The sequence below is a fragment of the Saccopteryx bilineata genome, chromosome 1, assembly GCF_036850765.1.
Source record: "Saccopteryx bilineata isolate mSacBil1 chromosome 1, mSacBil1_pri_phased_curated, whole genome shotgun sequence".
In the NCBI taxonomy this organism is placed as follows: Eukaryota; Metazoa; Chordata; class Mammalia; order Chiroptera; family Emballonuridae; genus Saccopteryx; species Saccopteryx bilineata.
In genome coordinates, this window is record NC_089490.1 from 43,627,056 (window position 1) to 43,642,942 (window position 15,887).

At 37.2% G+C, this 15,887-nt stretch overlaps 1 protein-coding gene across 1 annotated transcript in view; it reads left to right on the forward strand.

The window, feature by feature from the left end:
• Window positions 1–15,887, forward strand: part of COL19A1 (collagen type XIX alpha 1 chain) — a 329,506-nt gene that overhangs the window by 270,855 nt on the left and 42,764 nt on the right. The window contains exons 31-39 of the mRNA XM_066252988.1: window positions 2,697–2,807; window positions 2,890–2,943; window positions 3,876–3,929; window positions 8,493–8,546; window positions 10,188–10,241; window positions 12,646–12,690; window positions 14,672–14,722; window positions 14,811–14,855; window positions 15,358–15,384. Of these exons, the coding sequence (XP_066109085.1) occupies window positions 2,697–2,807; window positions 2,890–2,943; window positions 3,876–3,929; window positions 8,493–8,546; window positions 10,188–10,241; window positions 12,646–12,690; window positions 14,672–14,722; window positions 14,811–14,855; window positions 15,358–15,384 (495 nt within the window). The remainder of the gene's footprint in view (window positions 1–2,696; window positions 2,808–2,889; window positions 2,944–3,875; window positions 3,930–8,492; window positions 8,547–10,187; window positions 10,242–12,645; window positions 12,691–14,671; window positions 14,723–14,810; window positions 14,856–15,357; window positions 15,385–15,887) is intronic.

Sequence of the window (15,887 nt, forward strand, 5' to 3'; positions counted from 1 at the left end):
ATGACTTACATCATAGTAGGCAGGCAGGAATATTTGTTGAATTCAGAAGACTCAGGAATTCTAGTATACGTATTTGTTAGGTGATTCAAGTTTTAAGAATAGATATATGAAAAAGAATATATATATTTTAAGACTTTCAAAAGCCAGCATTTTCTTATAAGTCTGGAAAGAATACTTACGGAGTTTCAGGAAGATCTTATATTTACTGAATTGTAGTTGCATGGCAGGCAATGTGCGGCTTTACTCTGTCATCTCACTTAATTTCCCAGCAATCCTCTGAGTTAGGCTGTGGTAGTGTCCCCATTCTGTAGCTGATAGACTGAAGTTCTGGGCAGTTAAGTGACTCAAACATGGCCTTAGGTTCTTCACACGGGCAGTAGTGTTGGAAGTAGCAGCATTGTGTTATATCATTCCTAAAGACTTGGGGTTCTTTACGCTAAGGATAAAATTTTTATGCACTTAATAGAAATGACTATCTTGATAGAATACGGGCTGGCTCACAGAATACACAGAAAGACTATGTGAATAGGTTCTGACAGGGTGAGGGCCCAGGACTCCAAGGGTCTCAAAAGTGGACAGTTTCATCAGGGCCGCATCCCTCTTATGAGTGTTCTCTGCCATTGTTCCAGTCCTAGCATCTCAATTGAGGTTCTGAGACCCAGGAGAGCTGATTGGCAAGTGATGGGCAGGACATCTTGACTGATAGTTCCAAGAAACTGTATTCAATAGAATAGGAAGGCCTGTGGTTCCTCAAAGCAGTCTAGTACAGGAATTTAGATCGGGGAATGGATCTGTTAGGCCAACTTAGTAATGCCAGGTTAAACCCTGATCCTGTTACCCAACACACTTTGAGTCTTTAGCAAATGAGATCATGCTGCTCTCTGTTTTCAAAAATATCTTTGATTAAAGTATTGAAAAAACTCAAATCATTCCAGGCCCAAATGATACCCCATCAAAAACAATGCTCTACGTTCATCTGTGTTTCATTCCTCTTTGAATAAGATTGTATACTGGCTAAGAATCTGTGCATGCTTATTCTCCTCATAAGAAAATCTTAAGACATTCTGTCAAGAAGCTTAATGAAATCTAATTTTTCTTAATTTACCATTCTGGTAACTCTAAACTTAAAAGAAAAAAAAGAGAAATCAGTTTTAAATGACTCAGAAAGTTCTATTGACTCGTAGTGATGACCATTTTTTAAATTTTATTTAAATAATCTTGAATAATAAAGAGGTTCTGACAGGGTGAGGGACCAGGACTGTATTTATTTACTATTCAAGTAATCGAATAATCCATTCTGAAATGTTGTTGTGTACTGAAATGCCAAGGCTTTGCCCTGTATTGATATGCCGCATTTATACATGTGGCTACAAGATATAGTAGTTCATCTCTTTTGTACTTTTTAAAATATGAACAACTTTCTGGTTCTCTGAAGTCCTCAGGCATCTCTCCTCATGGTTTTTCATATACTTAAGTGGTAGTCTACAATTATATATGTATTTTTTAACCATCCACCAACACAGCTCTGTGAAGAGATTCTGTGGTAAAATTAGTTTCAGAAACATTGAACACTTTCATTCCCTTTTACATACCGCAGCTCTACGAAGGACTACCGTGAAGAGAACTCCTCAGCCCTGCACTTTTTTTTTTTATACAAATTGCATTAGGGGCATATTTGTGGAAATCAGATTTATGCTGATATTTACTGAGTCAAAAATATTGAACTTTAATAGCCATGGGCAAATTTTTTGCTAACTTCAACAACAGCAAGCTGTATTTCTCTTTTCGTGTTTCAAGATTCTTCCCTTTGGTGAAAAGAATGAAAAGCTAGAGGCTTATATTGTCCTACCTCCTGTCCATTGTTAAGACTAAAAACATTCTTCACCATTCAGTGATCCCTATTCTGTTCCTTTCCTGATCATATTTTTATTTAACAATTTATTTAAAAATAAGCCTTTGGGGGCTTTTCACAGACACTTCTTCTTTGGCTATGTGATAAGAAGTTTATCTTGGGAACTCAGACACTTAAATTTAAGTCTTTCCAGATCAGCTAAAGGTTACAGAGAAGGCGATGGAAAGGTAATTCCACTTAGATTTCCTATTTGTGCTTGGATTTGACACAGAAGTCAAGGCCAAGTCACTCAAGTAATTATTTCTCACATGAGTGCTTCCACTGACAAATAAAATGGTGGTAAGTTGTGTGTAGAGTTCTCCAACTAATTTTGATCTCAGAAAGAAAAATCCTTCCTTCACAGTTTTCTCTTCCTTTCTCTTTTCAGGCTTTGTGCTATTGGTTGTATGAACTCTGTGATCATTCTAGTTATTCCAAGCTTCAGTATCACCACTCTTTTGAAACAGGCTGCTAAGCAATTGAAATTCAGTCTGTGTTTTGATTTATATGTCTTTCCCCTGTTTATTTAGAGTTTTCCATTTAAATATCATCAAAGACATGTTCTCTTAGAAGTCTGCCAGTATCATAAACGGGTATCATTGACTGGGTTTTTAAGTCGTTTTCACCCCACAAAACATAGTCTTTTCAAATTGGAGAAATTCAGTTTCTAAAAGTAGTGACATAGCAATTGCTCTGTCTCTTATCCCTCGAGAAAAGTTCAAATAGAGCTTTAAATGTGATCGAACCTCACTTTTATAGATGACCTGGATGAATCTCTCAGGCACCTTCTCTTTATACTCATTAGAACTTTTGTGGCAACTGCCAAGCCCAAACCAGTGTCCCTGGGCTGAAAAGCAGCAAAGGGGAAGAAGGAGGCGCCGGCGAGCCCGGGAAGTACGATTCCACAGCCCGGAAGGTAAGGAGGCCTCTGAACGTCGAGGGCCTTGCAGGTGACACACAGTGCCTTCTCTCAGATCTGTTACTGCCCTGTCCTCTAGGGTGACACAGGACAGCGGGGTCCTCCAGGAGCCCCAGGAAGAGAGGGGCTGAAGGTAAGGAAGTTTCTTCTTTACTGTCCTTAGTGTGACCTCCACGCAGTGGTGGGGTTCAAATAATTTAACAACCGGTTCTCTTCCCTAATGACTCCTTTAAGTATAAAAAAAAATGATATACTGAAAAGTAGTGCATTATTTCATGTATATAATACTTAAATAAGAACAATAAAAGAGGTATACAAAACTAGATTATGTTTTAAGGAAGAATTTTAAAAAAGAGGTATACAAAACTAGATTATGTTTTAAGGAAGAATTTTAAAATATTAATGACAAAATATTAAATAATACCTGACCCAAAAAAACATAAATATAAGTTGTCACCCTCTGGTTGTTTGGCACTTTTTTTCATTACATTATATGTTTGTTTACTGAAGTAACAAATACAAAAGAATTAAAATGTAGTATTTCATTAAGGGTATAATAAGTCTTATGAAATGAATATATAAATATTACAAGCATAGTTCTGTCAAATTTTTTTCACCTATGAACGGAACGACCATTACTACAGGCACTTAGAATACACTGTTGCGTAGATGAATGTTAAAAAAGAATAAGAAATGTAAATTTGTGATTTCCACATTGGGTGGCTGCCCAGATGCCCACCGTAGAGAGAACCCTGATGACAAGTGCCATTTTAACAACTGGTTCTCCAAACTCAACAAAAAAGTAGGTATCGGATCTGCTGAACCAGTGCAAACCGGCTAAATCCCACCACTGCCTCCATTCAGTGTGCAAAAAGGAAACCCATTTTAAAATACACTACTTTTTACAAGAGTATTTTTGGAAAATTGGTGTAAATCCATTTGCAAATGTCATTTATGTGTTCCCTAACTCTGCCCAAACTACATGGCCTGAGAAGAGATATTGTCATTGTTTCAAAAGATGACAAACATGATTGAGTATGCTAGCTGACTGTATTGTTTTTTTAGGGAAGCAAAGGAGAACGGGGTTACCCTGGGATACCTGGCGAGAAAGGCGATGAGGTAAAAGATTATTCTCTGATAATAGCCTTATTTATTTTCTTTATGTAACTCAACAACAGAAAGACATCAGTTTTTCTAGAGCTCGTGGCTAATGCTAAGGCAAAGAAAAACAAAGACAGGTATTTTCAAATGTTAACACATTTAAATGATAATTTGCATAGATTTATTAACAATGGTCCAGTGTTTGAGACAGGAAATTAAAGCACAAAGTTGACAAAGATATCAGTTACTAGGTGTCTATTTTCATTCCAGCTCTCTCAAAATAAAAGAAAGGGATTGGAGAAGGGGGGGATTCACTGACAAATATCCCAGTCTTGATAGTAGAATTTAAAGAGTAGTTAACAACCAGCCTCAAGATCAGAACAGCCCAGAGCTCAGCAGACCTTCCCTGGGACTCTGCTGTAACACGACTTACCCTCAGTGACCTTGGTTTGTCAGTGTCTCTGCTCAACTTTCAAACTCTTGGAAGAAAAAGATTTGGTTGGACAAGCTTAAACCAGCTGCCCACCCCCTGTTCAAAGTCAAATGTGCTTTTGAGATGATGGTATAATTTTCTGACTCTAAACCATGGTGATGCTTAGGATATCATTCTTTTCCTGCATAATTCACATTAACTCTTAGAAAAACCAATTAGGATGATGAATTGTGGTTAGTTTAAACAGTTTTGATACTAATAATTCTTAATGAAAGTAAGTAAGCCATCTGGCATATATTAACCTTGATGTTAGTGCAGAAAATCATCACAATATGAAGTGGAGATCTATTCTTTGTGTTAGAGTTATATTTCACATTATAAATTATCATAGTGTGTTGCTGTTTTTCATTAATATTGATTCTATTTTAGAAGATTGAGGATTGGCTCTTGATTTTTTTCCAAGTTAAAAATGACGAATGAAGAAATGTAATATTTATTTGCATTCATAAATAAAACTTTAAAAGCATTTTACTTTCAAAATAAATAAGACGTATTGAGCTTTTGCTTGTTCATGCTCCGTGGAAAGTTTCACTGAAATACAAGCACAACATCTGATTTTAATAATCTAACAGCTTTTAACCACCTAGTTCAAGAGGTGGGCTTTAGAGGCAATTGAGAAGGTAATCACAAAAAGACCAAGAAATAATTGGAATTCAGGTTTCTTTATAAGTGACTCTAAGTTAAATTTATTAGAGATTAATTTTTATTGATTTAACAAGATGCTTTGTCCTCTTGGTGAAATGAAATTCATTGTTATCATTCCTCAACTATCTTATGTGTTCTTCCTTAAGTACACCTGATGGATTCTTTAACACAGAGTACACAAATTTTTCACAAGACTGTTATTACACAGGGAATTCCAGGTTAAGAAGGAGAGTCTTATCAATGTCACCCTATTAAAATTAATAATAAAATTTTTTTTGAAAAAAAGGAAAGAAGAAAATATAATTTTCTCTTCTATAAGACCATTCTCTTCATTATCAAATGACATACCTTATAACCATCCAATTTATTGTGCAGATTATAATTAGTATTCAATTCAAATAGATCAAAAATAAAATACAGAACTTAATGTTAAACAAAAAAAAAAGGAGAGTCTTTTCAGTTGTTTCTTCACATCACACAACTATGAATGAACCTAAAGTAATATACTAGTTTAGTTGGACCACTTTGGGAGCAAAGTGGCAATGCAGCCTTTGCCTCTCAGACAGATGGGAAGTGGTAAATCATCAGGTCTTCTACTTGGACTCATAGACTATCTGAAATTAGAATTTGTTGACTCAAGTGAATGAAACTGACCAAGCCAGCATTTCCACCTGGCTAATACACTATACTATTTTTAATATGTAAGTAATATCTAATACTACCAAATCTCAAATGTCTGTTCTACTCTTAGTAGGAAAGAGAGAGAGGGACAGCTTCTCTCTTTGAGGACTTCTAATTATTATGTCTTTAATCTAATCCATCTGGGGATTTAGAGAGAGGAATTGCCTGTTTCTTTATTGCTCTTAGAAAAGTGACGTTATCCTCTACATTTTTTGAAGATAGTGTTTCACAACTCAAGGTAGAAACGTGAGTCGCTAATAGAACACACCTGTTAGAAAAAGTCCTTGCTTGGAATGTAGGCTTTCCTACAATATCTCAGGATAATAATTGATAAGTAGGACGTGAAAATATTGTCAGTCATAAATCATCACAACAAATAAATAAATGTTCGTGGTAGTAACTGAGCCAGAACTTGCAAAACCAAAAGATCAGAGCAGGGAAAGAACTTAGTGGTCCCTGAGTATCTATGCAATAAATTTTAATTTGCATTTTAGCTTGACACTCTAGGCTAAATTGACTGTTCTACTCTTTCATCTGTATTCACCTTCTTTAATGACCATCTTGTCTTCTAAAATTATCTTATTGCCCTTTATGCATCTGTAGTAACTTTTACCCTTACTACTAAATTTCAGTTTGTTCAGAAAAAGACTGCTGAGAATTTTTTTTTTATTTATGGACTGAGGTTTATTTTAAAGTTTAATGTGGTCATCAAAGGTTAATGAGTCCCACGCTTATAAATTAGACTACCTAAAGACTCACTAAGCACCTCTAGATTGATTTGGTCTTAAAACTAAAAGTAGCAAAAAAAGAATACATATGTACATGCATAATTTATGCATGTATATAGAGAATTTTATGAACATGTGGGTATTTTGAGGTATAGCAATTTGTGGTATAGTGTTTATACTCTCCAGATATTTAGAGGTACTATTCCCAAAAGAAAGTTTTCTTTCCACATATACACCTGTAAGCAAGTTAATGGTGGGGGAATAAAAAGAGCCGATACAATATCCTAATGCATACCATTCAGATGTACACACACATGGACATGTACACACACACACACTCACACACACAGCATTGCCAGTGAGGATGATATCATCTTGAAAAAAGAAGAATATATTCACTTTCTTTAACCTGAATACACATAAGATTTTACCTGCCTCTTATTACATGAGAAATTTCAGCATCTTTAAGGAAAATTATTTCCAGCATTTATTCACATCATACCACATGAAGAAACCTGAAGTAAAAACACATATTTCATCACAGTAAAAGGTAAAGGAATTTTATTATAACAATGAATGTTTTGGAAATATAAAAAATATTACTCAGTAAAAATAATTCAATCCAAAAGGAGTAAAACCATTTAATCTAAAACTTCCTGCAGTATATAGTTATCTAAAATAACAAAAGGATATTTTTAAAGGTATATTTTTCTGATTTAGAAGTCATCTAAGTTTATTATAGAAAATTTAGACAATACACAGAAACACTTAAAAAGTAAAAAAACACACACAAGAACAACACCACCAAAAAATGGCAGTTAGTTCTGCTTGCCCTGCCCAGGAAGAAGTGTTGGCAATAGTGGTATTACAGTCCACAGCTCCTCTCCACTATTCCAAAGCTCAAAAGCCTCTGAAAACCCTGGACATTTTTTTCAAGTTTGTGTCAAATTCATTTGGCAGCAAAATCTGACCTGAACTCACATGGAACTGGGGTGTTTGTCCTACTCAGTTAGAATATCATATGTTTCGCTACAGAAGTATTTGTATGTTTGTTAGACAATGCTGCCTGCATACCATCAAAAGTGTTACATAATGTCCGGTATGAGCGCTATGTTACCTTTACTAAAAAATCTGAAAATTCTGAAATCTGAAACACATCTGATACTAAAGTTTCCACATAAGGCATGATGAACCTCTATTTATTGTTCTCATCCTTTATACAGTGCATTTATAATTTTTAAAAATAATTTGGACCCTACTCTGTGTAACATTTTGCTACTTAGTTTTCCATATTGCCCAATAGATTGTCTAAATATGTTTTTAATATCTGCAAAATGTTTCATATTATGGATTTTATATAACTTAACTAATATTCTGTTGTTGGTGTACTTGGTAAAATAACAAATTAATTACCCAAGTAACCAGTTAATCTTGCCAATTCTTCCTTGAATGCATAAATGTATCAGCACCTTAAACCCCATCAAGTATAATGAGAATTATTCCACAAATCCAAGGAGGCGAGGAATGGGAGCTCCATTCACTTTTATGCTTAAGCTATTAAAGGGTTCCAAATTTAAATTCACCAATGAGCCAGATTTCTTCTTATAATGAACTGGCCAACTAAACTACATATTACGTCATAAAATATATTTCATGTTTCCACTAGCTGAGTGAAGTATCAGTGTAATCATATATTTCTTTGCTGGTGTTCTGCCAATCTGAAATTAGTATTTCCATGCTTTAGTAGTGCTGGGTTCTCAGTGATGCTATTGTTGCTGGGTGGCTCTGTGAGGTCAGACATACTCTATGAATCACCAAACACGTTAAATTATGGTCGTTACCGATTCCATGTCACAGCATTTAAGCTCACCATCCTTACTCTTTGAAAATGGGTATTTGTAATACAGTGTATATCCTGTCTTTGGATTAGTCAACATAGACGTTTAATTTTCAATAGTCAAAATATTTAATGAACTAAAATGCCTTGTTTTCGATGATATAATAGACTTTATGGTTCGCAACTCTCTCTTCCAGGGTCCTCAAGGAATTGCAGGCATTCCAGGTGCCCCGGGCCCGACTGGACCGCCTGTAAGTAGTTGCTAAACTGTGCTGCTTATCGTTTGTATCTGCTGGAATGATAAGAGGTGAACTCATATTTCTCATTGCTTTTTGTTCTCTGTGCTTTTATGTAGATTGTCCAGCTGTGGCCTAGAAAAATAGCATCTTCCAGCTCAGATTTTCATTTAGCATTACTTTAGGTTGCTCAGGGTTGTGGAGATTTCTCATCAGAATTCTACCAGGCTGGAAGTCAGTCTGTGATTAAGCTAGGCCAGTGGTCGGCAAACTCATTAGTCAACAGAGCCAAATATCAACAGTACAACGATTGAAATTTCTTTTGAGAGCCAAATTTTTTAAACTTAAACTATATAGGTAGGTACATTGTTATTAACTTAATTAGGGTACACCTAGGCTGGTTTTGCCAGCACGTGGTACTTTGTGGAAGAGCCACACTCAAGGGGCCAAAGAGCTGCATGTGGCTCGCGAGCCGCAGTTTGCCGACCACTGAGCTAGGCTATTTAAATAGAAGTTGGATGTTAAAGAACAGTCCAGTTTTTAGTCATAATTTTTTGGCATTAACTTTTGGAAGAGATTTAGATGGTTATATACCCTTACATTCTCAAGCACCAAAAACTAAGAATTTATTTTCTGCAGGAAAAAAAAAAAATGGGCCAAGGATCATCAGATTCAATTCGTTTTCATTCCTATTTATGAATTAAAATACCCTCTACTTTACTCATTTTTCACCGCCCCTCAGACACAACACTATGGCCTTCGTATCTTTGATTATACTGTTTTCCTAAAATATAATCTCTCTTCCTTCTCCACCTGTTAAATCTAATCTCTCAATAAAGTAAAGCTCAACTCCAGTTTCTCCAGTTAAAATACAGGACGTACAGTTAAATTTGAATTTCTTATAAACAATATTTTAGAATGTTTGTCCCATACATTGTTTTTATTTGCTAAATATAGCAACCTACTCAAGTCTTAACTTCTCCAACTCTTCCCTTCCTAGAGTTCCTATGCAAATGATGTTTACCACACAAGTAGGAATGTAATCATGTTCCTTAATGTTTTGAATCATGGATTTGCCATAATTAAAATTTTATCATTTATGCATTCACCACAGTTATGTAGAACAAACCTGGTTTTAAATTGTAGACTAAAATTAAGAGTTAAGAAAAAGAGTTGTGAAAGAAACCATGAAAATTATAGCTAACTCTATTCTCAAAAAAGAATCCAAATTAAATTTTACTTTCCATTGGTAAAATGCAGATCGCATAACTCAATATGCACATTGTTAATTCTGCCTCATCTTGAAGTATGTAAAATGTTGATCACTACTGAAATTATAGCTCATTTAGAAAGCCATAATGTTATGTAAATTGCCATTTAAACAGCAAGGCTAAATTCTTAAATGTATCAAAAGGTTTCAATTAAGGTCATTAAATGTGGTTGGCCAAGGTGAAAAGCAACCACAAATACAAATTTTACCCTTGCAAGAGCTTATCAGCAGGATACAGCTGCTATATCAGCCTGCAGAAATGTAAGCTTGTAGGACTGATTTAATTAGGATTAAATGACCTTCAGAATGTATCAGTTTTAGACCAACTTTCAATACCCTTTGGCCACTTAGTTGTTTTTGTAACAAACTTATTTTGTGTGTTACAGGGCTTGTTGGGAAGAACTGGACATCCTGGTCCCTCGGGAACAAAGGGTGACAAGGTACAGAGGAAAAGCCCGTTAGTGTTTGAACTGGGGTTTGGGGCAGGAGCAGGGTGAGACCAATTACAGAAAGATTCCTCACATCAAGCAAAGCCTGAAAGTAGAAATGACGTCAGAGAATAGCTATTCTGATTGTGGGATTGGAAGGCTATGGGTCCAGAAATTGGTCTGAATGAATACAGGAGATATGTTTTTAGAGGAAAGATGCATGGGACACGGGTGCCATAAAACAAAAGTCCGAGCTGGATCCAGGCTCCTGGGCATATAGCTCTGTAGAAGGATGGTACAGGGTGGGGGCCTCCGGAAGAGGAGCCGGTAAGATGGTCCGCATCAGGAGTTCCAGCCACAGGTGCCGGGCTTCAGAGAGCAGACTAGTCCTCAGGACCAGGACTCCAATAACTGCGGGATTTGTTAAGAAAACCTTGAAGTCTGTTATTAAGGGTCATAGGGGAAATTTACTAAGGAACGGGGACAAATTGTTTTCTGGGGAGGCCACTGATTGGACAAATGGGTTGCTATGGGAGGAACAGCAATCCAGGAGACTGACAGAAAGACCACAGAGTTCCTAAGTTTGCCTGGTTTAGGATCTATATTGGCCCCACAGTGTGAATCCAGACAGGGTCAGCAAATGAGTGAATGAGTCTAGCTATTCAGATTAGGGAAATGGAAATCAAAAGTCCACAAGGGGCAAAATGGCATCCAAGGACAAAAGAATTCTCCAAAATTTGAAAGGGAACAGTGTGCTTATTCTGGATAGTCTTGACACATATTTTTCTGATAGTTTTCCAAGGAGCTTGCCCAACCCTACCAGCCCTTTTTCTCTGCTCTCTATGGAAATTAAGCAGTCAGAGATTTGCCTTTTGAAGTTAATAGAAATTCCACACTGAGATGAGCTATGGGGCACAATCGAGGGTGAAATTTCTAATTGTGCCAGAAAAAAGCAGCCTTTTCAATAGGCACATATTTTTCCTTGATTGTTGTTCTCTCATAGTTCATGAGAACTATGACCTTATTCTCTGAAGGACGCTGCCAGCAGCCAGCAGAATGTGACATGTTCTAGAGAGAGAGCCACCATCAGAGCAGTCTGGTAAAAGATACAGTATGTTCATTGTCACTCATTTTCAGTTGGATACATTGCAAGAAAAACTTTATGGTTTATTTTTATTGATGAAGATACAAACAAAAGGTTTGTGTGATACATTTCTTTAAAAATGGGGACATTGAAATGAAATTCTTCATTCAATTTATGGAAACAGGCCGAAATCCCTCAAAATTTTGGAGCATGAAAAGTAGGAATTTTACTCTCTCTGAATTCTTTTCTTAATTAACCATTTCTTGTCATCATTCTGCATATTGAGAGACTTAAAAGATTCTAAAAGAGAAGTTACAAAAAGACCTTATTAAAGGCACCAAAGGGACTATAATACCTCTGTTTATTATGGACCAATAAGCATTCTGTTTTTTCAAAATGAAAGGGAAATCCATTTTTAAAGTTTCTACTTGAATTCATCTTTTATAAATTCCATTTTCACTCTGCTTGTCTTATAAGTAGAATGTCAGAGTGTTTAAACTGTACAGAACATCTTCCTTAAAGTGTTGAACCACAGCCACTTAAAAAAAAATTTATTGTTGGTTTATAGAGAGCGAAAGAGAGGCAGACAGAGAAGAGAGAAAAAAACAAAACACCGATTTGTTGCTCTACCCATTCATGCCATCATTGGTTGATTTTTGTATGAGCCCTGACTCAGGATCAAACCCACAACCTTTAGCATGTTGAGAGGATGATCTGAGCAACTGAACTACCCGGCCAGGGCCAAACCCCTGGCACTCTGTTCAGTGGGACCTGCCTGACTAGAATTAATTTAGGGAGTGAAAGAAGTTCCTCCTCCTGCAGACACAAAACAGGCTGAGATTTTCTACTTTGCTTGAATTATGCAGGTGACCCCTCTGGTTTCCAAAACATAAAAATGTGGAGGTGAGGCTAAAGTAAGGGACTGACCCACGGACCCATATCTTACAGCCTGTCCCCTGCTTGCAGGAACTCTGCTCTGCACCCCCACGGGGCAGGGCCAAGTTCCCCCAGCTAATTCAGCTGCACTAGAGGTCCAGGACGCAAACACTTGGGTGCTCTGGCTCCATCTAAAAATCAGCTTCATCCCTGGGGCTCCCACAGTAAGAGTTTGAATGGGTGTGGGAAACGGCATTTACTTTTCCTGTGGTCTAGAAATGTGTTTTTCCAGGTGAGAGAGAAACACCAAACTGAATAAGAAGACTTTGCAAGGCTGAAACAAAATGACAACCCAGATTGATTTCAGAATACAGCTCTCGGAGCAAGAACAATCTGGCTCATAAACCTGGGTAGAAAGCCTAACTCATTGATTTTTGGTCTAATTATCCCTTGCAGGGCAGTGAGGGACCTCCTGGGAGGCCTGGACCACCTGGACCGCCGGTGAGTTATTTCAGGTTGAGAATTTAAATGCATGGGTGTCTACTTAAGACTTCTATACCTCAGAGGTCTGACTACAATTAGGTGTTCTCAAGGATAAAAAGTCATCTGAGTTCTTTGTATGAATATAAATGTTAGCCAGTGTAGCTTTGGGAAGACCTGGTTTTTCCCCTTTAGCTGGGCTCCCATGTGAAGTGCTCAGATTTACATACTGCGGGCCTCCTTACTGTGGACTCAGGAGACCTGGGTATGTCACCAGACTCTCCACTTCCTGCCTGGGGGACCCTGGGAAAGTCGTTAAACCTCAGTGAGCCTCGTTCACAGAAAATAGATGGGCTTTATACAGAGATTCCTTCCAGCAGCGTGAGTTGGTGAAGAACTTGATATTACGCTATATGTGTTCATTACCGTCCATGATGTCTGAGACGTAAGGAAATTCTATTTATATAGCACCTAGTGAATAAAATGTACAAGAGCCATCAGTGTTTTTATGCTCATGATTGAGACAGATGTGTACTTTGTGAGGGAGGCTGTGGAGAGAAGTCTCTTTCTGTAGCAAGTCTGCCCTCGTGTGGGGCCATGCTCATATCGCAGCAGAGCTGCGGGCCAGGCCAGAGATTCTTCCCCGCTCTACCTCACAGGAATAGTTCAAGAAGCCAAACTCACCCAGAAAGGCAGAATTCCTCTGCGACTTCAGGTAGACTGCAGAGAGATGTTCATGGTCTTCATGCAGATGCAGGCTGTGCACACACAGATGAAGGGATTTGCACTCTGTTTTCCTAAACCTGGTGTTCATGTTTACTTACCTTCTCCCTTGACAAGGAAACAGGGCAGAAAGCATTTGGGACTCTAATCCTCAAATGCATTCCCTCCCTAGTGGACAGAACAGTAAAATATAACTTGAGCTCAGAAAAGGGACCTACATTGTGTAATGAGCTTAAGAAATCTTTCTCTTTCCCGTGAATTCTCCAGAACTATTTATTCTTCAAGACAGGTTATTGTGGTCTTTGAAGGAGAAACATCCCCCCTTTTGGAGGGCAATCTCAGACACAATTATCCTTCATCTTTCTAGGACTTAGCACACTAAAATGTAGTTGATGTTCAGCGATCGTCACATAAATGAGTGAGATAATAAAGGAGTACATGAATGAAGCATTTCTTCTTCCATCACTAGGCACCGCTGACCACCATCATCCCAAAACAGTGAAAAATAATGGCTTCTTCAACTTTGCACCTGAAATATGGAAATCACAAAAAGGGAAATATAGATTATTGGTTGCATCAGCATTTCTTTAAAAATTATAAAAGAGACTCTTAACTAAAATTTTCATATGCAAATGTGTCCTGAATGCTAAAAAAAATATGATTTTTAAAGATCTCAAATTAGTTTCTTTGAATGTCAGTGACTCTGGGACTGTCTATTCACAGGCCAAGTTTATCAGGAAGTCCTTGTTCCCCGTGGTTCTAAAGAATATGTTTTTGTAGAAACGTCTGCGTAGGGTTGTAACATCATCTCCCCCATTTAGCTTTAATTTTCTATTTAGTATGAAGAGACTGTGAAAAAAAATTACTTTCAGTAGCCAAATTGTTCCCTATTCACATCTTCATCAGCAGTACTGCATTATAGCCTGCAGGTCAGCGAGCTGTAAACAGTTAGCATAAATTGGCAATTCAGAAACTGAATTTTAATGCACAAATACTATTTTCCTCTGAATGCATTAGTGTCTCATCTGTCAAACCTGAGCATTAATCACACCCCCACGGACTGAGCCTGTGCGCGCTCAGGGTGGTCCACACTCCTTTTCCTCTTCTCCTCTCTCCTGGCTTTTGAAAAACCCAGAATAGAAACATTGTGTTAGTTTACTTATTAGTGTTAAACTCACTTCTAAAGTGGAATAGGAAAGATTATCTTTTGGTAAAAAGATAAAAGGTAGAGATGCTGTTAACTTAAAAGAATAATTCTATGTCTCATTTCTTTCCTAAGGGTGTGCCATTCGTTGAAGGAAATGGAATGAGCAGTTTATATAAAATCCAGGTATTTACTTATATAATTATATAAAATAATTTTTCAGTTATGGATTAAAATAATTCTTGTCATCTTTTTTTTTTCTTTTTTTTTTAAGGGAGGAGTGAATGTTCCCAGTTATCCAGGGCCCCCTGGTCCCCCTGTGAGTACAGTTGTTTATCATCAAGCATACTTTAGCTGAATGACCACAATTAAAATAAAACAAAGAAACAAAACTCCTAAATCACAAAAAAAGTATATTACAAAGATAACCAAAATTTTATACTATAGGAAATAATGAAACACACAAAAACGTACGTTACAAATATAACCAAAATTTTATGCTAGAAGAAATAATGAAACCAATTATAGTAAAACTGAGGAAATGTCCACAGCCAAAATAATGGAAGATAGCATTATGCATAGCTCTGTCACTTTTTGGGTTGAAAATCTAAGAACTAAATCAATTGCCAAGCGGTCACTGTCATGGCAGAGCTGTCCAGTTAGGTTTCTTTATCTTATTCTTCAAACCCAAATGGTAGCAAAACAGAACTTGGAAATATGTGTATGAGTATTGAAGCAAATTGGAGGGGGGGGAATGCTTTATATTCTGTAATTTTGCTTCAGTCATTATTTTGGAAATGACTTCCCTTTATTTCTCACAGGGCCCAAAAGGTGATCCTGGCCCAGTGGTATGTACATTCCCTTCTTTTGTGTCATTTAGAAAACAGGTCTTTATCAAAGCTTGAAAGATGAGCATCCGGCAAAGATGCTCTTCCTTCCTAGATGTTCATCAATTCCCATGTTGCAGGGAGCAGGCAGGCCACCGGAGAAATGTCAGCAATGTGCTCTTCCCTTGTGAGAGATGTCAGTCGTGATATTGTCACTGCCCTTGACATCTGTCTCTTTCATGAGTGTGTTTTAAAATCACTCTGTGCCTGACCTGTGGTGGCACAGTGGATAAAGTGTCAACCTGGCACGCTGAGGTCGCCAGTTCGAAACCCTAGGCTTGCCCGGTCAAGGCACATATGGGAGTTGATGCTTCCTGCTCCTTCCCCCTCTTTCTCTCCCTTTCTTTCTCTCTCTCTAAAATGAATAAATAAAATCTTTAAAAAAATCACTCTGTGATGGAGGAGGGCACCTATAAAGCCCCTGATAAATGGGAAACTTCCTTCTAATAGAACAATTTTGATGA